General features: G+C 43.2%; 1 protein-coding gene across 1 annotated transcript in view; it reads right to left on the reverse strand.

Annotated features, from left to right (window-relative positions):
• Positions 1-21,724, reverse strand: part of LOC122817164 (DNA (cytosine-5)-methyltransferase 3B-like) — a 1,566,941-nt gene that overhangs the window by 575,118 nt on the left and 970,099 nt on the right. The window contains exon 5 of the mRNA XM_044090371.1: positions 19,968-20,117. Coding sequence (XP_043946306.1) covers positions 19,968-20,117 — 150 coding nt within the window. The remainder of the gene's footprint in view (positions 1-19,967; positions 20,118-21,724) is intronic.

Below are 21,724 nucleotides of genomic sequence, written 5' to 3' on the forward strand. Positions count from 1 at the left end.
GGTGAAGGGATGAGGAGTGATGGATAGGTATGGTGTTAAACAAAGGAATGCAGAAGGTCAGATGGTAGTGGATTTTGCAAAAAGGATGGACATGGCTGTGGTGAATATGTATTTTAACAAGAGAGAGGAGCATAGGGTGACATACAAGAGTAGAGGAAGATGCACACAGGTGGATTATATCTTATGTAGGAGGGCCAGTTTGAAGGAGACTGGAGACTGTAAAGTGGTTACCGGGGAAAGTGTAGTTAGTGTAGTCAGCATAGGATGGTGGTTTGTAAGATGACGTTGGTGATCGAGAAGAGGAGGAGGAGTGTGAGGGCAGCACCAAGGATCAAATGGTGGAAAATGACAAAGGGAAATTGTGAGGTGGAGTTCAGGGAAGAGTTAAGACAGGCACTGGGTGGCAGTGAAGAGTTACCAAATAGCTGGGTAATTACAGCAGAGCTAGTAAGGGAGACGGCTAGAAAGTTGCTTGGTATGACATCTGGACAGAGGAAGGATGACAATGAGACATGGTGGTGGAATGAGGAAGTACAGGAGAGTATACAGAGAAAGAGGTTGGCAAAGAAGAAGTGGGACTGTCAGAGAGATAAAGAAAGTAGACAGGAGTATAAGGAAATGAGGTGCATGGCAAAGAGAGAGGTGGCGAAGGTTAAGGATAAGGCATATGAAGAGTTGTATGAAAGGTTGGACACTAAGGAGGGAGAAAGGGACCTGTGCCGATTGCCTAGACAAAGGGACCGAGCTAGGAAAGATGTGCAGCAGGTAAAGGTGATAAAGGATAATGAGGGAAGCATACTTACAAGCGAGGAGAGTGTGTTGAGCAGATGGAAGGAGTACTTTGAGGGGTTGATGAATGAAAAGAATGAGAGGGAGAGAAGGTTTGATGATGCAGGGATAGTGAATCATGACGTGCAGTGGATTAGCAAGGAGGAAGTAAGGATAGCTATGAAGAGGATGAATAATGGAAAGGCTGTTGGTCCAGATGACATACCTGTGGAAGCATGGAGGTGTTTAGGTGAAATGGCAGTGGTGTTTTTAACCCGAGTGTTTAATGAAATTTTGGAAAGTGAGAGGATGCCTGTGGAATGGAGAAAAAGTGTTTTGGTACCAATACCCTGTAGCGCAACCCTGGAGTAGGAATAAATAGGGGGGATGGGGGGCAAAGCCCCCCACATATGTCATAAATTTTAAACATACATATGGATACTTTTAACTGAATTGACTATATTCATGCAAATAATGTGGGGGCAACGCCCACCACTCCCCCCAATGTGGGGGGCTGTGCTCCCCACACCCCCCTAACTATTTATTTCTACTCCAGGGTCGTGCTACAGTGGGGAAAGGGCATAATGCTTTGGATATCATGTGTCGACCATATGAGTTTTCAGTGTTTTGGTTGTCGATCATATGAGCTGTCGACCATATGAAGTAGACCCATATAGATATATATATATATATATATATATACACACACACACACACACACACACACACACACATACAGATACATACATATATATATATATATATATATATATATATATATATATATATATATATATATATAGGTTTACTATTGAATATGCGAATGCACTTCGTTCGAACGGCCACCTCATCGACGTGTTTGCGCGAACCGAAACTTCGAAAACTGTTCCCTAGCGAAACCCATTCGATGTTCGACATTACCGGCCGCACAACACCTCCACACCCATGCTACCATGGGTCGGACAGGGGCGAGGTTTTGCCGTTCGCACATTTGGGATTCGGTGTGGTGACGATCGCAATTTCGCCTTCGTGCAAGTCGAGTCGCCCATGTCAGGATCGACATTTCAATAGTAAACCATATATATATATATATATATATATATATATATTTTTATTTTTATTTTTTTATTTTACATTTGTTAACCGGGAGAGTCCGACTGGATACATGTCCATTTTCAGCGGAGGCTCGGGGAGAAAAGCTCCAAGTACATAACAGACATATGAACATTGTTAATGCAAAAAAAGGAAGATAGTTGAGTTCTAAATACAATATAAAGATACAGCACATCTTGGGAAAAAAATAACAGCAGCATATAAAAAAACATAGGTCAGTTACAAAGGCGAGGCGCCTTGTTAAAAAGCGGTTAAGGATAGTGAGGTAAGAGAAGGGTAAATGATAGTGGTTAATCAATTGCCAGAGAGTATTGAGATGGGGTTTAAGCTTTTTTTTTTAATTGTAGGAGTGAGGGTTCTGAGGTGAGCATGGTCGGTAGGGAGTTCCACATTTTACCTACAAAGTTTGAGAATAGAGAATCCCCAGCAGAATTATTGGCTTTGGTAGTTTGAGCTAAGATCTTATTGGAGGAGCGTAAAGATTGCAGGTTAATATAGGGGTGAATGATGTTTTTCAGAGCTGGTGTTTTCTCTGGGTGATACAGTATCTGGTGAGCCGTTTTGAGTTGGTTGAAATGGAGTTGGCTGGAAAACTCTAACCACCCTAGTTGCTTCAAGTTAGTGCAGTGGTGCGTTCTAAAGGTGGAATTTGTGGCAAATCTAGCTATGTGATTGTAACAAGAAGCAAGTTTGTTAAGGGTTGTCTTGTTTAGGTTTGTAAAGAGGGGAGGCATAGAAAAGAGTTGATAGTAGGTGTGTGCTGGCAATTGTAATTTTAGCGTGAGGAGTGAGAAAGTGTTTTACTTTATAGAGAGAGCCAAGCTTTTTATTGACGGTTTTGATGGTAAGATTGAAATGGGTGTCAAATTTAAGGGAGTTATCAATGGTAACACCTAATAGCTTTGTGTGAGCTTCTGGTGATATAGTGATTCCATTGGAGGATGTAATAGAGAAGGTGGGGGGAAGAGTCTTGTTAGTGGGTGAGAAAGTAAGTAGTTTTGTTTTGTTGGGGTTGAGAACTAGTTGTCGACTTGAAAACCATTTTTCTATTAGGTTGAAGGTGTCGGGTTGAAGCAGTGAGGTCTGCCAGGTTGGAGGCAGTGCTGATGATAGTCGAATCATCTGCATATTGAATGCATGTGGCATGGGGGTGATTGTGGGCAGGTCATTAACAAAGATGGTGAAGAGAAGAGGGCCAAGAATAGATCCTTGGGAACTCAAGTGTAACAGGTAGGCATGTAGATAATTTGTCCTGCCATAGAACAGCCTGTTGCCTATTGGACAGGTAGGATTGGAACCATTTCAGCGTGGAATTGCTGAGTGATAGTTTTTTTAATGTATGGAGGAGTTGAATGTGGTTCACCATATCAAAGGCCTTGGAGAGGTCTAAGAAAAGAGCAGATGATAGTTTATTATTGTTTCTGAAGTTATTGATGGTATTAGAAAAGGATAGTAGGGCTGATGTGGTACTGTGATTTGGCCTGAAGCCATGTTGGGAGTTAGCTAGAATTTTATTTTTGGTGAGGTGTTCCATCAGTTGTTTGTGGACACACTTTTCCATAATTTTGGCCAGGGTGAGAGTATAGCTATAGGTCTGTAGTTGGTTAGCTCTAGTGAGTTACCACCTTTATGGAGAGGAATAATGTGGGACATTTTCCATATGGAGGGGATGAAGGCTTCTGACAAGGTACGGTTTATGATTATGGAGACGGATAGGAAATGGCCTCAGCTGCTTTTGCAGAAACTCAGCTGGGAGAAGGTCAGCTGCTAGCTTAGTGGGTTTTAGTTTTTAAGAAGAGATGTTATAAAGGATATGGGTACTGGATCAAAGGTAAATAGATGATCTGATGTAGTTGTAGTATTCTGCTGACATGGGTAGTGGAGTGGGCTGGTTGTTTGTTTGAATTGTGTGGCCAGGGATTGTATAGTTTCTGTGAAGAAACTATTGAATGTGTTAGCAATGTTTACAGGGCACTGTTGTTTGCAAGTTGTTGGAGTGGGGGTGGTTGCCTGGCCTGGGTGCAGGAGCTTGTTTAAGCCTGCCCAGAATTTTTGTGGATTGTTAAGGTGTTTGTGTTGGAGGTGGAGGAAGAAGTTTTTTTATCATTTAAGATCATTCTTTTAGTTTCATTTCTAAGTTGCCGGAAGGTTTGGTGGGAGTGTGGGTCTTTAGAGGTATGCCATGTGACCCACATCTTGTTTCTAGATAGGATTTTGGATTTTGTTTCCTTAGAGGATTTTGTTTCCTTATGGGTCCCTATGACTTAGCCGAAATTTCATTTCATCTAAACTTCATTTCGTCTAAACTTCATTACATCGACAAGCATTTTAGGTGGGGGGCTTCGCCCCCCACACCCCCCCTAACTATACATATCAACTCCAGGGTCGCACAACATTGGGGAAGGGGGCAAATGCTTGTCGATGTAATGAACTTTCGACTAAATGAAGTTTAGATGAAATTAAATTTCGACGAAGTCATAGGGACCCATATATACACATAGATATATATTAGATATAGATATATAGCTATACAGATATAGATATATAGATATTATGGGTGGTACAGTGGTGCAGCAGACAGCATTATCGCCTCATAGCAAGATGTTTCTCAGTTTGATTCTTGGCTGAGAATCTGCATGTCCTTCCTGTGTTTGTGTGGGTTTCCTCCACGTGCTACGGTTTCCTCCCACATTCCGAATGCATACAGAAGGTGGACTGGACACTCTAAATTAGACATAGGTGTGAGGGTGTGAGTGTGTGTATGTGAGTGCATGGTGTGGATGAATGAATCAGAAGGTTGAAGGTGCTGGGCTCTAATTGCCACTTATGTGGGTCTATGAGACTTCTGCTTAATTCTGCCAGTGAGTTTTGTTTGCCTGGCAGGAACTGAGCTTGCAGATGGACTTGCATGTCCGAGGCCATGTTCCACAGGGCCATGGCTAACCTGCAGAGTGGGTAAGAATGGGTTCCCCCTGCTTCTTGATGTACCAAATAACTGTGGTGTTGTCTGTTTTTATTAGTAGTTGTCCTGGAGAGAGTAGGGATCTGAAAGCTGTCAGGGCGTTCTGCACAGCTAGCATCTCTATTTGGTTAATGTGCAGATGAATTACTTGGGCTCCAGTGGTCCTGAATGCATTTGCCATCCATGTGTGCTCCCCAGGCATAGTCTGATGAGTCTGTGGTTAGGGTCAGGGCGGCATGGGGTTGAATAAAGGGCAGTCCCTTCTTGTGGTTGCATCCTGCTGCCCACCAAAGAATCTGTCCTTAGACAGGGTATGATAGGAAAAACTGTCCTGAGAATGCTGGCACCAAAGACTTTTTAAGTACCATTGAAGTTTCCTCATATGCAGTCTGGCAAATGGAATTAGCAGTATGCATGAGGCCATGAACCCTAGGGCCTGCAGTATTTTCCTTGCGGACAGCTGGGTTCTGGTGGCCATTTGTTTGAAATGGGCTGTCTGACAGACTTGTTTTTCTGAAGTGAGGAATGCCATCTGGGATGCTGTGTTCAAGATTGCTCCCAGGAATACAATCTTTTGACTGGGCACCAGTTTTGATTTCTTTTTGTTGATGGTGTACCCCAGGGATATGAGAAGGTTTTTTACAAATGTCAGGTGTTGCAACAGCAATTCCTGACTGTCCGCCTGAATCAGGCAGTCATCCAAGTATAGGAAAATTTGGATATTGCTCTGCCTGCAGTATGCAATGGCTGGAGCCAGACATTTTAGGTTCATAGGTTGATACTAGGCTATCTGCCCTAGGGCATTTATAAGCCTAGCCAGAGTGTTTTTTGTTTTCGCCACCCTTTTAGATTAGTTGACTGTGCCTCTATATGGTAGGTCACAGAAGATAGCCCTTTTAAGGTTAGTTTACTGTGCCTCTGTCTAGCAGGGACACAGAAGAGATCCCAGGAGTAAACATACGATCTCCCATCCACTCATCAAGATTTCTCTTAAAGAAGGTCAGTGAGGGGCTCTGCCTAACATGGATGGGATTTTGTTCCAGAGTGAGGGGAGCCTCTGGGATATGAATCTGTCCCTCCAGCGTGTCCTATTTATTTCTGTGCTGAGGTTTAAGTCCCTAGAGCATGTAGCTCTAAGGTATTTGGATTTCCTGAGGTGGAGCATGTCCATTAATTTTGGGTTGGACATGGCTTTATACGTCAGGCACAGATCGCCTCTGAGTAGGCGGTAAGCAACTGAGTAGAGCTAGAGTTTCTTTAGCCTAACTGCATAGGGCATCTGTTTGAGTCCCATGATCCTCTTGGTGAGGTACTTTTGGGGTCTTTCCAATTGCTGCAGGTGTCGGGTAAGGCACATCCTAAATGGGGCACTGTATTCAATTATGGGCCTGATGAGTGATGAGTAGAGGGGCACAATGACCTCTCTTGATCTAGATGTGAACCCTTTTGTGATAAGGTGGGCTATATAGAAGGTCTTTCTAACCACTTTGGCAACGTGATTGTCAAAGGAGAGATTACTATCTACTTGGGTCCCCAATTCCCTAATTACTTCTTCCATACTTAATGGATTACCACCTATGTGGTAATTTATGGGCACTTTGTTTTTCCCAAAGGGGATGACTATGCACTTTTTGGCATTTAGCTTTAGGCCATGGCTCTGGCACCAGTTATCTGTCTCTTTGAGACCCTTTTGGAGGATGCTTGTGTCAGTCGAAGAGTCGATTATGGCACCCAGTTTGCAGTCGTCTGCGAACTTGGTCAGCCATAGTCCTCCCGTGTTAGCCTGTTCCTCAGAGAAATATATACCGAACAAGAGAGGTCCCAGGACTGAGCCTTGTGGGACGCCACTTATAACTGGTTTAGAGTCTGACATGGCACCTGCAATTCTGACCATATGGGTTCTATCCCTGAGGCAGTTTGTAACCCATCTTGTGACACAGGGGTTGATATTTAAGCTGATGAGCTTATTTATGATGCCCGAGTGGGGTACTGTGTCAAAGGCTTTTGCGAGGTCCAGGTAGGCTGTGTAGACTACCTTCCCTTCATCTATGGCCTTGGTGACTGTTTCAAAGAAGTCGACCAGGTTCAGGAGACAAGATCTGCCCTTAACAAAGCCGAACTGGGTAGGATCCAGTGTCTGGAGGTTCCCAATGTTTTTGTTTATGAGTTCCATGATGATATGCTCCATAGCTTTGCAGACCAGGCTAGTCAGGCTTATAAGGCGATAGTTTCCGGGGTTCATTGTGGCACCACCTTTGTGGAGCAGGACCACTGTTGCTGTACGCCATTCCTTGGGTACATATCCTGTAGGAAGGCTGAGACTGAACAGTGACTTTATGTGAGGGTTCAGTTCTTCTTGGAGCCCGTGTAAGACGTAGCCCGGGACACGGTCTGGTCCCATTGATGCTGTGTTTTTTGCTTTGGAGAGGGCAGCTCTCACCTGTGCATCTGTGATGTCAGGGAGGCTACACACTGTTGGGATAGACATATGCATTTTTTTTTGGAGGGGGAGAAGTTTGCACTGAACCTGTCTGCCAGGATGTTGGCAAAGTCTGTGGGTTCAGTGTATTTTTTGTCATTATGCACTAACTCAGAGCATATCTGGGAGTTGCCACCCAGGTTCCTGACATAACTAAAGAAGGCCTTGTGATTAACTTTAGCGTCTTGTGCAATTTTTCTTTCAAAGCTGGCCTTAGTGGATTTTATGAGGGATCGTAGTTTCTTGCTAGTATTGATCAGAGATGCCTTCTCTTTTTGGGATTTTGCTCTGTCATGCAGTAGCTTCCTCCTTCTGTTGTATAGCTTATTTATGGCCAGGGTCCACCAGACAGGTCTCCTGCCTTTGGAGGAGTGAGTCTTGGTTTTATCTGGGATAGCACAATCCATGCTTTCCTGTACGTATCCATAGAATGCGTTTGTAAAGGATTCCGCGGTTTGGGTCGTATTTTCCACTGGCCCGGGAGATTTGAAGGATTCCACCTCGGTTTTGAGAAGTGTGAAGTTTGCTTTTGAGAAGTTCTTCACCGTGGTTTCTTTGGCTGGAGGTGGGGACGGGATATGGATGTCCAGTGAGATTAATTTATGGTCAGATCTTACCAATGAGGGGTATACCTCTGGTATGGAACATAGAGTCCCCATGTTGGTGATGATCAGGTCCAATATCTTTCCCCTCTTGTGGGAGTGGTGACCAATTGTTCCATAGCATTTGAGTTTATAAATTCTAGGAACCGTTGGGTGAAGGTGTTGGGGCTTGAGTAGTTCCCCCAGTCTATGTTTGGAGAGACCTTCATATTCTCCAGTGTTCTCAGGAAAGCTGAGTGGGGTTCCTGAGTTTGGGAGGGTGGTCTGTAGCAGGCTACAAACTGAAAGGCAGTTTTGCTAACTGTTAGTTGCACATGGATGGTCTCCGATGCTTCGTGCAGTGCCACTAATCTGGAGGTGTGGGTATATTTGATGAATATGGATACTCCCCCTCCTTTTGTGGTTCGGTCCGAGTTTTGGGGCCAAAAAGCATGGTATGAGGTATAACCTGGTAGTGCTGGGGTGCTCTCGGGAGCCTTGAACCAGGTTTCTGTTACTGCACAGATATTGATATTCTCCATACTGAGGAGAGCCTCTAGTGCGTGCATCTTGAGGTTTAGACTTCTGGTGTTGAGCAGCATTACCCTTAGTTTCTTTTTCCTTGTGTTGTCTATGGAGGTGGGTTTGTCTTTTGAGCCTTGCCTAAAAAAGGCACTATGGAGGTGGCAAGAGCCTTAGCCAGTATTCGAAAGCCCAGGAGTGACAGGTGCAAGCCGTCCCTAGCAAAGCAATGTGGCTTGTTGATCATGTCATCCCAGGCTGACAGACACTGGATCCCCTTTGAATGACACCAATACTTTAGCCAATTGTTAGAATTGATCATTATGTCTTTATACTGTGGCATCATTCTTGGTCAAGCTAAGATGCTACTCAAGGTCAGGGTCATACCGGCCTGGGCTACATGATCAGAGAGCTCCTCTATGTCTCTTTTCATGTAGTCCAGGGAGGTACGTCTCAGGTCATTCACACCAGCATGGACAATGACAGAGTCATATTTGTACCTGCTTTGGAGTGACCTGAGTGCTTGTGTTATGCAGCGGATCCTGGCACCCGACAGGCAGCTTACAGTGACCTTCTCCTTGTTCAGTCTGGTGAGTGGGATGTCAGTATGTCTGACAACAGAGTCACCTATTACAAGTGTATTAGGTGTGTTGTTTAGCCTTAAGGGCTGTGACTGTGTGGCACACTGACTTTGTGAACTATGTGATAAGTGGGTATTGTTGTGGGGTAGCAGTTGCTTAGATGTCTGCTTTGGAGGTCTCTGCTGCTTGGGCAGATTTTTATTTAGAGCCTCCGAGTATGATTTTGTGTGTTTATGTGTTTGGTTTGCTGATGCGATAGGTCTATGTGAGACTGGATTTGTGGTGTGTGTGGTTACCTTCTCCTCCTGACTGACTGTGCCAGTACTGGGTTGAGAGCTCAGCCTCCAGTCTGGCTATATAGTTGCATCTCTCACATATATTTGAGCTTGTTGGGAGGAGAAGAGGGTGGTCTGTGTACATAAGGCAGTTGTAACATTGCCTCAAGATTCCCAGATTCACCAGAATGGACTGGAGAGTAAACCCGAAACTGACTTTTGGACATGCCAGAATAGTATAAGGAACTACTTTTTGATTGATCAGAAAGGACCAATAGGAAGCCAAGTACTTAAAGGGAGTACTTATACGAGCAAGTGCAGGGCTTTAGAATGAAAATAGAGTGCTTACTTTGAGATTTAGAACAGTTCTAAGGGAAAAAGTGAAGAGCAGACTTTGAGGAGCCAGGAATAATTTAAACCTGTTTAAGCGGAGCTGCCCGATGCTGCACTATGTGCAAAACCACGCAAATGCGGGTTTTAAAGCAGAGAAACTGAAAGAGATAGGAAATGACCCAAAACGGCCAATAAGCTACTAGTTTCAGGGCTGAAACCACTCCTCCAGGGACAGATAGGCTGCTCAAAGCTCCCCACTCTCACTGGTGAACAGAGAAGCTTCCTCCTATCCAAGTAAGGATAAGGGCAACACAGAAAACTATACCACAGTCCGAAATTCAGCAAAGCCTAAAATCTGAACTGATGTAGTTCAGCAAGGCGGGAAAAGAGAATATTTTTTTGTTTTTTTCAGTAAACAGCAGAAAAACACACAGATAACACTGTAAATGCTATAAATAGGCTAGCGCACTTTAGTGTGTAGCCTACAACAGTTATACAATACAAAAACGACTTAAAATGATATAAAACAAGTGCAAAAAAATGTAAAAAGCAGAAAGGCAAATGCAATTTAAACTTTTTAAGCACAGATCAGTTAGAAACTCGCTTTTTAGGCGGGAAAAGGCAGTTGGAGCAAAAAAACAAAGAAAAAATACTTAAATCTGGAAAAGTCTCTCTTGGGTCTCTCTCTGTTGCCTGTATCACTCTGCAGGACACCACGAGGAGCTGTGCGGAGTTGTATACTGGTGCAAAACCATGCAAATGTGGGTTTTAAAGCAGGGAAACTGAAAGGGCCAATAAGCTACTAGTTTCACGGCTGAGACCACTCCTCCAGGGACAGATAGGCTGCTCAAAGCTCCCCACTCTCACTGGTGAACAGAGAAGCTTCCTCCTATCCAAGTAAGGATATGGGCAACACAGGAAACTATACCACAGTCTGGAATTCAGCAAAGCCTGAAATCTGGACTAATCTAGTTCAGCAAGGCGGGAAAAGAGAATATATATATATATTTTTTTTTTCAGGAAACAACAGAAAAACACACCGAAAACACCGCAAATGCTATAAACAGGCTAGCGCACTTTAGCGTGTAGCCTACAACAGTTATATAATACAAAAACTACTTAAAATGATATAAAAAGTGCAAAAACTGTAAAAAGCAGAAAGGCAAATGCAATTTAAACTTTTTAAGCACAGATCAGTTAGAAACTCGCTTTTTAGGCGGGAAAAGGCAGTCGAAGCAAAAAAACAGAGAAAAAATACTTAAATCTGGAAAAGTCTCTCTTGGGTCTCTCTGTTGCTTGTATCACTCTGCAGGACACCATGAGGAGCTGTGCGTTGTTGTATTCTGGAGCAAAACCGCACAAATGCGGGTTTTAAAGCAGGGAAACTGAAAGAGATAGGAATCAAGGCAACTACAGTGAATACTCTGGGTGCAGTGGATAAGCCAAAGGGAAGTGCAGAGAACTGATAATGCATAAATCCGGCCCTGAAACGTAGATATTTCCTGCATGACTCCCTTATACAGATGTGGAGATAGGCTTCTTTTAAGACTAGGGTGACTAACTAGGCATCCTTGGCTAGCATAGGTAGACCGGTTGCAGGGTAAGCATTTTGAATTTTGGTACCACCAGGAAGGTGCTGAGAATTGAAAGATCCAGGATTGGCGCCAACAGCCCTCTTTTCCGGGTACCAGGAAAAGTCTGGAATAGAATCCTTGACGTATCTGTTCTGCTGGAACCAGCTGAATAGCCCTGATAGAGAGCAGGGATAGAACTTGGTTTTGTGCCTCTGCCCACTGGTTTGGAGGAAGGTGTGGAAACTCTTTTTGGGTTGGCTGAGAAAGGAAGTTGAATTTGTACCCCTGGGATACAATGTTGAGGACCTATCGGTCTTTTGTGATGGACATCCAGTTTTTTGCATGAAGGGCAAGTTTTCCTCCTAGGGGCACAAGCAATTGGGCAGAGGTGGGGAGTGGAGCAGAGAAGTCATTGTGAGTTCTTTCCGTAAGGAGGCAGCTTACCACTCCCTTTTTTGGGGGTGGGGGCACTCCATTGCTTAGATCTCTGCATACCCTGAGACTGTAGTCTGGGTTGTCTGTTTCCCCTGGGTCTAGTTTGAGATAGCCTGGAGGGGGCTGGAAAGGACCAGTGTATTGAGGGGCAATGCCTACTGAATCTAGGAGGTTGTACTTCTAAGAATTATTTAACTGTCTGCATAGATTTAGCTTTTTCTTCCATCTTTTTAAGAACCTCTTCTGCTTTGGTGCCAAACAAATTGTCCTTGTTCAAAGGAGCATCTAGTAACTTTGATTTGACATGGTCTGGCAAGGTCTGCTCCTTAAGCCAAGCATGCCTTCTCAGTACAGAACCAGTGACTGCTGCCCTGCAAGATGCTTCTAGGGCGTCAAAGCCACACTGCAATGTATGCTTGCTGACTTGGCTTGCAGAGTGCATAAGCTCCTGCAATTCTTTATTTTCTGCACAATCTGTAAAGGTTGCTATTTTTTGCTTAATAAGTTCCATAATATGTTGCTGGTACTTCAGCTTGTGAAACTGACAATTCAAGTCCCTAATGGCAAGAGTTGCAGAGGTATATACTTTCTTACCCCATCTGTCCAAAGCTCTGGAATCCGTGTCCGAAGGGGTGGGATTCTTGGCTGTAGTTGCCTTGATACATTTAGGCCCCTGAGAAATGATCTCTGGGTCAGCAGTAGGATCCTTAAAAATAAATTTGTGAGTGTCAGGTTTCCTAGGGGCAGGAGGTAAAGTATGAGGAGTAAGACTGGATTCCATAAAGACATCATCAACAACTTCCAGGACTGGGGTATTGCTAAAGGCTTGTGTTGTGGCAAATCTAGACATTCTCTGAGTCTCTTTTTGGACTGAGGATAGTCTAGGCATTCCCAGTGGAAATGCTCTCTTAAAGTATGTAAGGTTTCACCAAAAGAAAAATCGTCTGGAGGAGAGGCAGAGGAAATGGATTCCTCTGCATCTGAATCCTCAAAGCAGATATCAGCATGTCTTCATAATCAGATACCTCAGAGTCATCGGACTCCTGGTCTGTTGAAGTTGCTGGGGACTGGTCTCTTTTCCTCGTAGAAGGGGAAGGCTGACTTCTCCTAATCAGCATAATAAGGTCCTCTGCCATTCTACGCATTTAACGACATGGCAAGGGAGAAGGTGCATGCGCTTTGGTCGTCGGATTTCTAGGCGTAGCATGTACTCTTGGCCTTAGAAACTCAGTAATTTTAGACAGAAATGAAGTAGTTGGTTTGAGTAAAACATTGGTAAGGAGAAGAACTGCCTCAGAAGCCGGTGCCTGCTCAGCGGCTCTGGACCCATCCAAAGGAGAGACATCTGCAGGTTCCATAGTCGAAGAAGAGTCTCGTGGCATACCGGACGCCGAACGGGTCTTGGTAGAGGCCTGCGAATCCACTGAAGCGGGCAGATTTGGACCTGTGCAGTCTGTCTCTGTCTTTATCCTTACGTTTTTTGGAATATCGGTAGTCAGATGGCTTATCGAAACCATTTCGGAATATGAAGATCGAGAGCAAAAGAATTTATTGACAATGAGAGCCCGACAACGAATGGTTCGGGCATTGAACAAGGCACAAAACCAACAGCAAGGTACGTCGTGGCCTGGGCCTAAACAGGTGACGCAGTAAGAATGAAAATCTTGGTGTGGTATTTGCTTTCCACAGGCAAGGCAATTGTTAACTTTTTCTGACATCGGTTAGAGGAAGAAAAAAGGATCCCCAACAAGGTACTTAGCTTTAGAATACTTCAGGATGATTCAATTCGTAAATGAAAACTCAGGTAGCGACTGACCGGCACTTGCGAACTGCTTCTGCTTTGGGCTCTTCGCCAAGAAAGACTGATGTAATGGTGTCGACTGCCTGTTTCTCTACCCCTGACGTCAGTCCTGGAGCGACAGCATCCGACGCAGAAATACTAAGTCTCTGGTATTCGGGCCGACTGAGGGTTACCTGCAGGCAGATAACCCAAGTGTGATGACTGCAGCAGTGAATACACTGGAATATGTACATTTATGGTGAGTGTACACAACTGTAGTTTTTGGGTCCATCTTCTGCACCACATCACCCACAGCGTAGAGATTCAGAGCCTCATGATGCCCCACAGGATATACCTTTCTCTTCAGAAACCTCTCCAGAAGCCCCATCTGAGGAAGCACCACAAAAAAGGCATATAAGAGGAAACATCTAGACTCCCCTGAGGAGTCAGTGACATCAGACATGAACCTCGGTGAGTCAGAGGGGTCCCCGCGGTCGCCTTCTGAAGATCTGTCATTTGCAGACATCCTAGAAGTCCTTAATCAGAGAGGCGGCTGGAAGACCACTAAAAGGATTCCATATACATGAAGGCTTTTGGTTCTCGACCTTCTGCCTCTTGGGTGTCTCCGCCTTTCAACGAGCTCTTGGACTTAGTTTGTCGGAAGGTGTGGGAGTCTCTGGATACGGTGGAACCTGTCCCTAGGAGGCCTAACAAATTTATCACTGCAGCAGAAGGCAAATCTTTCTTGACCAAAGAAGTGCCAGTGGATGCTGTGGTGGTGGAGGCGGCCACTAAAAAAGATATGTCTGAGACGTCCACAGCTGTCCATCCACCAAATAAAGAGTTGCGTGCGATGGACAGGTATGGGAAGCACATGTTCTCATCAGCGACCTTTACTGTACGTTCCCTGAACTACCTAACTCACTTTACAGTGCTACAGAGAGATCTCCTAAAGGAGCTTGGAGATGCTCTCCAGGGGAATGCAGCTGCAGGAGTCTCCGATAAAGTAACTTCTCAGCTCTCCACCCTAAACTCTATAGTGAACTCTTCCATGAGGCTCATTTTGTATGCAGCTGATGGAGCAGGCAGATCAGCATTTACAGGAATTGCCCTTAGGAGACATTCGTGGATACGCTTGTGTTCATTTGCGGAACCTTTGAAGTCATCTTTTACCAAACACTCCTTTTGATGGCTCATCCTTGTTTGGGCCCAAAGTAAAAGAAACACTGACCAGGTGTGAGGAAGAAGGGAAGACTCTCTCTGCCATTGGAGTCCATTTTTCCACTCCTTCAAGACCATATCCTAAGGGTCAAAAGGGTGGAAAGATGTGGTTCTGTAAAACCCGGGGGGCCTTTCAGGACACGTGGTGAACCCCCTCCAGGGGCAGAGGAGGGGAGGGGATAATAATGGATGCCGGCCACACAGCAGAGGGGGGTCTGCAGAATCAGGGTGACCGAGAGTCTTTCTTCGGTAACCCCTTTCAGGGTTCCTGAAGGAAAACCAGACTGCTCTACTCTGGAGGCAGTCGGGGGTCATTTGTCTTTGTACCCAGACGCCTGGCTAAAAATCACAAAGGACAAATGGGTGCAAAGGATTGTATCCAGAGGATATGCTAGTCCCCTTCTCCAACTCTTCCCCAGCCTTGAGAAGAATTCCGGACGTTCCACTCAGTCACAGGAATCAGACAGCAACCGAAATCCAAAAGCTGCTAGAAGAAAGAGTCATCCAACTAGTCCCTGCAGACCATATAGGATTCAGAACTTACTCAAGATTCTTTTTAGTTCCAAAGAAAACAGGGGACTGGAGACCAATATTGGATCTCAGCACATTAAACAAGTCAGTAGAAAAGACAAAGTTCCGGATGGTCACGTTACAGTCATTTCTTCCCTTTCTGGGAAAAGATGATTGGATGTGCTCTATAGACCTCCAGGATGTGTACTACCACATAAAGATGGACAGGCCATCCAGTAGCCACTTGCGCTTCCGGCTGGGAACCAGTCACTACCAATTCCGAGCACTGCCCTTTGGGCTCACTACAGGCCCCAGAGTGTTCACCAAATGCATGGCAGTGGTTACAGCCTACCTGAGGTGTGTAGGATTCTGGGTGTTTCTGTACCTAGACGACTGGCTCCTTACTGCCACTACCAAGCAGCTACTACTACAAGCAATAGGCAACACTTTGGCCCTATATGCTCAACTTGGGATCACAATCAATTATGAAAAATCTGCCTTATTGCTGTCGCAGCATATTGCATTAATATGTGTAGAATTAAACTCGGTGACTGTGATGGTAACTCTTCCACAGGAATGAATACAATCTCTTCACATGCAAATTCAAAATCTACTTTTGAGAACGAGAGTGCAAGCAAGAACTGTTCTCAAAGTTTTAGGGACAATGGCAGCAGCTGTCACCATACTCCCTTTAGCTCGCATGGACATGCAAATTCTGCAATGGCTTCTCTTTACCCAGTGGTCAATGCAGGACTTACTGATGTCATACCAGATAATTCTGATAGAATCTTGCAAAAGGGACTTAGCCTGGTGGATAAACTTGGATCAAGTCACCATAAGCCATACTTTCACCCTACCTTCCCCATCAGCCACAGTGACCACGGATGCTTCCCAGATTGGGGGGGGCATTATCAGGGAAAGACAGCCCAAGGCACTTGGCAAGAACATGAGGCTCACCTGCACATCAACGCACTGGAGATGAGAGCAGTGCTACTGCCGTTGCAGGCATTTCAACATTCTCTTCCTCCAGGCACGATCGTGATCCAGACGGACAACATGTCAGTGGTATGGCACATAAACAACCAAGGAGGAACCAAGTCTTACCCCCTTTGTCGAGAGGCCCTCAGTGTATGGCAGTGGGCGACCTCATCCCAGCACTTTCTTATAGCAGCACATATCCCGGAGAAATCCAACATGATAGCGCACCAGCTCAGCAGGGTGATTCTAATGCCCCATGAGTGGTCCCCGAAACAAGATGTAGCGGAAATGATTTTTTCGCAAATGGGGTCAGCCTTGCTACAATCTCTTTGCCATGTCCATGGACATGAAATGTAGCAACTATTTTGCCCCGATCCCTCCACCGGGGGAGTCACCGAGGGACGCAATTGTACACGATTGGCCCCTGGGTCTCCTTTAAGCCCCCCCCCCTTTTCCACTGATACCAAGAATACTTCAGCAAGCCAGTTCACTGGGAAGGACATTAATCCTCATTGCGCCTTACTGGCCTTATCAAATCTGGTTTCTGTTCCTACAGCCTCATCTACAGTCATTTTTAAGTCTTATTAGTAAATATGACTGCACAACATACAATAAAAGAACAGCGAGAGCAAGAAAGCAAAGGCAGCTTCAACAATCAGTTTGTTATAGTAAACACAGTAGAGCCATATCATCCTGCACTTGTAGTTCCTAGAAGAGACGTGCACTTTCTGTGACCTTAAGTGATCTTAGGAAGCGGTAGTTGGGCTGCACCTGAGACGTCCTACATCACCCTAGTAACAGTTGTCAGAGCTTTTCCAAAACCACTGCTTGTACCTGTACTCAGAAAATTCCTTTCATGTTAAGACAGTGATGTGGTTAAGCTTAAGTCTGCCCTAAGGAAGTGCAGTCAGGATTTGTACGCATCCAGACATTCGTCATTCATTGTTCTAAGGCCCAATGAAAAAAAATGTTTACTTAAGGATGTTCTGCTTGATGTTAGAAACCATTTTAGCATTTCCTCAGGCTCTGAATTATATCCATTGGAGCTGGATAAGTTTTTACCTGTCAATACATGGATGTGTGTGTGTGTGTGTGTGTGTGTGTGTGTGTGTGTGTGTGTGTGTGTGTGTGTGTGTGTGTGTGTGTGCATATGCGTGTGTGAGCAAATTATATACGTACGTGCACGTGTTTGTGGACACATATATACAAAGGGGGGAAATGTACAGCAATCTAATAAATATTTTGGTCTGCTGCAAACTTATGGGTGTAAGAAAGACTTTTGAAAGGTGTGACACTGTTGCCTACATGGACTACCACAAAATCACATTGTTATAACTTAGGGAGCCTTCTTCCCTAATTTTCTTTCGACAATAATTTCATTTACATCAGAAAGAAGATTGCACCATAGTTCAGTGTGTTTATCTTGTTATAAGTAATATGGCATCTAGCTAAAAGCTTCACTTCAGCAAGCTGATTAACTTGCCTGTGGTTAATTATTTTGTAGTTCTGTTTATTTGTAGTCTATTGCATTGCATTTTAATGAAACATTCTTCTGTTTCATTCTCTCAAATTTGATGTACTGAGAATCTGTTCCCTACTGTGCCTCCATCTGTCTCAAGTTCAGTTACCTCAAGTTCACAGAATTTCCCATGCCTCTTTTTATACTTGCTGATATAAAGGTAATGCTAACAATGTTAGGGCTTCCACAGAAAAGGATCTACTGGTAGGGTAATTATTTATGTCTGCCCCTCAAAGTGAACTAGTCTTAAGACCAAAATTTAGATTGGTAATAAAATCTATGGTGCGACATATACCTCTTCAAGCCTTTTGAACCACTACGGTCAGCTCATGGACTTGAAGTGTTATGCAGTAATGTCTCTTTCTTTTCAAGCCTTCTGCTATGGGATCTACAACCCATAGAAATTGGTGCAAAAATGTATGCTCTTCTGATAATGGTGTCAGCAAAAGTCTCCTAACATCTACATAAAGTCTCTTCAGAAAAAAATGGGCAGATGGGTAAAATACAAAAAATAAATAAATAAATAATAATAAATAAATAAAAGTGGGCAGATGTTTACTAACATCACTATCAACTTAGCCATCAGCAACTTAACTTTCTAGGTAGTAACTCCAAATCTCTCCACAATCTCTTCTGTGTAAACACTACAGTCCAGATGCATGCAACACTACTTTTACTAACCTGCAAGAAAGTCTAACAGACATAGCTGGGATTCTTTAAATGCCCCCTCTTTACCATCATACTCTCTATAGGCTCTTTTCAATTTTAAAAATATCTTTCGTCTGAATCAACAACGTAACTTTTCAATGTGTGAAAGAAAACTAGTACAAGTCATGACTATGAGATCAAAACATAAAATGCATTCCAGCATCCATCTCACCACAAAAAAAAAGACCTCAACTTACCTATGAATGTTGGCTATCTTCCAAAAGTCTAAAAGGTGGCAATGTTTGCCATCATTCATAAATCTGGTAAGAATCTTTGACAAAGTCTTAGAAAATACTTTTGAGCAGAATTTTTTTTTTTTTTGGTTTTACTGCATATAAATGACCATTTTGTAGTAGCAATCAGATATCTTATCGATGCTTCCTAAAATTACATTCTGAAGTTAAACATTTCAAAGCACTGTTCTGCACATTGTGTTTTGCTGTGGTCTCTTAATACTGAAATGAAATTCTGCACCCAGGACTTTATTTATTCTTCCTTTTAAGCACTTTTATGTCCACCCAGCTGGCTTTCAGCTGTTTGCCATTGTGCTCACAAAGGACCTCTTTTCCCCCCTTCTACTGCTACTTCAGGTAGCTGTCTTGTAACTCCTCACAGTGTGGGTCACTCCAGAGGAAATCACATTTGAACCTACCTTGGCATGGCACAGCACTGGAGGGAAAAGTCTAATTGCATTACAGGTAGCATACAGTTACATACTGAGAACCATAATGTTGTTTCCTGATCACAACCCCCCGCCCCATAACATGCTATGTGAAACAGATGTGGTTTCAATGTATGTGAAATATGTGTGGTGTTGCATCTCATGCAAGATTTTGTCCCCTCTCCTTGACTATGCCAGCCTGTCACAGCCAAAGACACTCTCTTACTGCTGGCCTGGACAGCTGCCATGCTTGCTTGCAGTCTTACTAGGGATTTCAAACCAGCTGGCAGACCTTCACCATCTACCACGTGTAAAAAACTGCTTCACGGTGCACACTACGCACAATTTATGGCTCTCTCTCTAAGCAACCCAGGTTCAGTACAGAATCCTAGTCACCAGTGTGACTAGTATCATACATAACTTCACTGTTGCTGTACCAAAAAGTGAAATGGACTATATTGTGACGGAACTCTTGAACTAGAGTCATGGTTCCTATATTCAGCTAAGTGGCTGCTGTTCATATTTTGCCTGTTGAGTGCATAATTAATTACCCTTCTAATGCCCTGCAATGCTGCAAAGTCCATCCATTCAATAACTAAATATCAATAACAGCTTACTGAGATGCCTTCTCAAAAAAAAACATTCACACAGTCTGAAAAGTAAAACTTGCTTAGTTTTGTGCAGTACTCTTCTTAGTGAAACATTTGTTTCATCAGATTCCCTCATAGCATGAAGCCTACTTTAAAGGCCCACATAAAAGGCTTAGCTGAACAGGGCCAGATCACTTAGAACACTCAGTAAACCTGCCTCATAATACAAGCTGAGTTTAAACACATGCCAAGTTTGGAACTGTATGCTATTTAGGGACAAAACGTTTAACAAAAAACTTGAAAATAATTAAGATGCCTTCTATGTGGCTAATAAATGCTGAAAAGGATTTCTAATGAATAACTACTGCACACCATACCACAGGTCCATTAAGGTTCTTCCTGTTTTTCAAGCTTTGGTCTTCTTTTCTTTTCTTGCTACGAAAGTCTAATCCTGCCTGATATATAGTTCGAGGGGGAGGTCTCTGCCTCAGGCTACTCTCCCATCCAACAGCACCACGTTTTCTGGCCTGTACACAAAAAGAAGTAAAGCCCAATGATGATAAACAATTGTAAAGATCCAACTACATTTTTTTAAATTAAATTACCATGTCTGCATACATTAGTCTCATGAAACATCACATTTCAGAAAAACAAAAACTGAAAAATAGTAAAAGAAACAGCATGAAGAATGACATTTCTCGAGGTCAGGATAATTTAAACCTGTTTATACACTTCATAATGTTGTACAACTGATTAAACAGTGGAAGGATGAGTTGCCTAACAGCTTTTAAAGCTCTTGGCTGCCTGTATGGCTGTGTCACGTATGTTACAGATTTCAAGGTTGTAAAGTACTTCATGGTCTTATGCATTTTTTGAAGCTAGTAGTACGTCGAGGCAAATAAAGCCCCAATGTATTACAAAGAATTATGATCAGATCTGTTTGATCATAACTAACTTGTTATGTGTTGTCAACATACAGGTCAAGATTCACCTTTTGAGCTTCGCTTCATTCTTGAATTGAATTTTTTGGCATTCATGCCGCAAACACTAAACAAGTTTGTTATGATTAAAGACTTGATCATAAAATTCTAATCCCTCTGTGAAAATGTGAGGAAGTGGAAGTGGATGTGTAACATATGCCAGCACAGCTGGCTAGAATTTAGTAAAGAATTATATTTCTTTTGTGTATCAAACTGATTTGTACAGATGCTAGTGTTTAAAAATGTTTGCATAGTTGCTTGTGTTAAAATGTGTCAACAGTGTGCCCTGCTAGAAAGAAAAGAAATATACATGTATTATTGTAACTGAATTAAATGTATATGTTTTAACAGAGAATACTGGAACAGAAGAGGTTAATCTCAGTCCAGCCAACTTTAAAATATACCTGAAATAAAATTACTTTATGGGTTAAGCCATGAAGATGTTATCCCACAGTTCTGAATGGAACCAAAGATACAATGTCTGTGCTACAAAATCATTTGCAGATCCTGTAGGAAGAGTGGAATAATTTTGTTTTATGGCTTCCAGATGCTTTAATAAAACTTAGCTAAAGGTCTAGTGTATATTGTAGCATATAGGTGCTAAACACTGCCAGCTTCTAGTGATGGGGTATAGTGCGGGAAACAGTCAGATGACCAGATGTGTGATGTCATTCTGTAAGCCAGAAATAATATTTAATTATCAGTAGGAGATTGGTCTTAGTATTCTGTCTTGGGTCTGACAACAAGGACCACTCACCCACTTTATCTTGCCTTGCTCTGTAAGTCACCAGGGATAGTAATTCTCTAAATCGCTTAGGAAAGTACAGTGAGAATAGTTAAGTATTGTTTCTCTGTACCTGTGTGACCAAAATTATGGTATCTACTGTAAAAACATATTTAGTATTTTCTTGTTCTTTTATTATTTATTATTAAATATATTTAAACTTTTCATTGTGGCCGGTCCTTTTTAGAAACTATTTTAAGTTTTGAGAGTATTTGCATATATTTATTTGGTGATAACTCTGGCCCCTCCTGAAAGCCTTGCTGTTTGGTCAACATTACCATTTGTATTAATATTAATTTCACTCAGAATAACCAATACCTTCGCAAGAGCCTTAGGTAGCTGGCTTTGTAGTGCCTGGTGGCAGTGATAA

Source organism: Protopterus annectens, chromosome 12.part0 (genome assembly GCF_019279795.1).
Source record: "Protopterus annectens isolate FY-2018-M chromosome 12.part0, PAN1.0, whole genome shotgun sequence".
Classification (NCBI taxonomy): Eukaryota; Metazoa; Chordata; order Ceratodontiformes; family Protopteridae; genus Protopterus; species Protopterus annectens.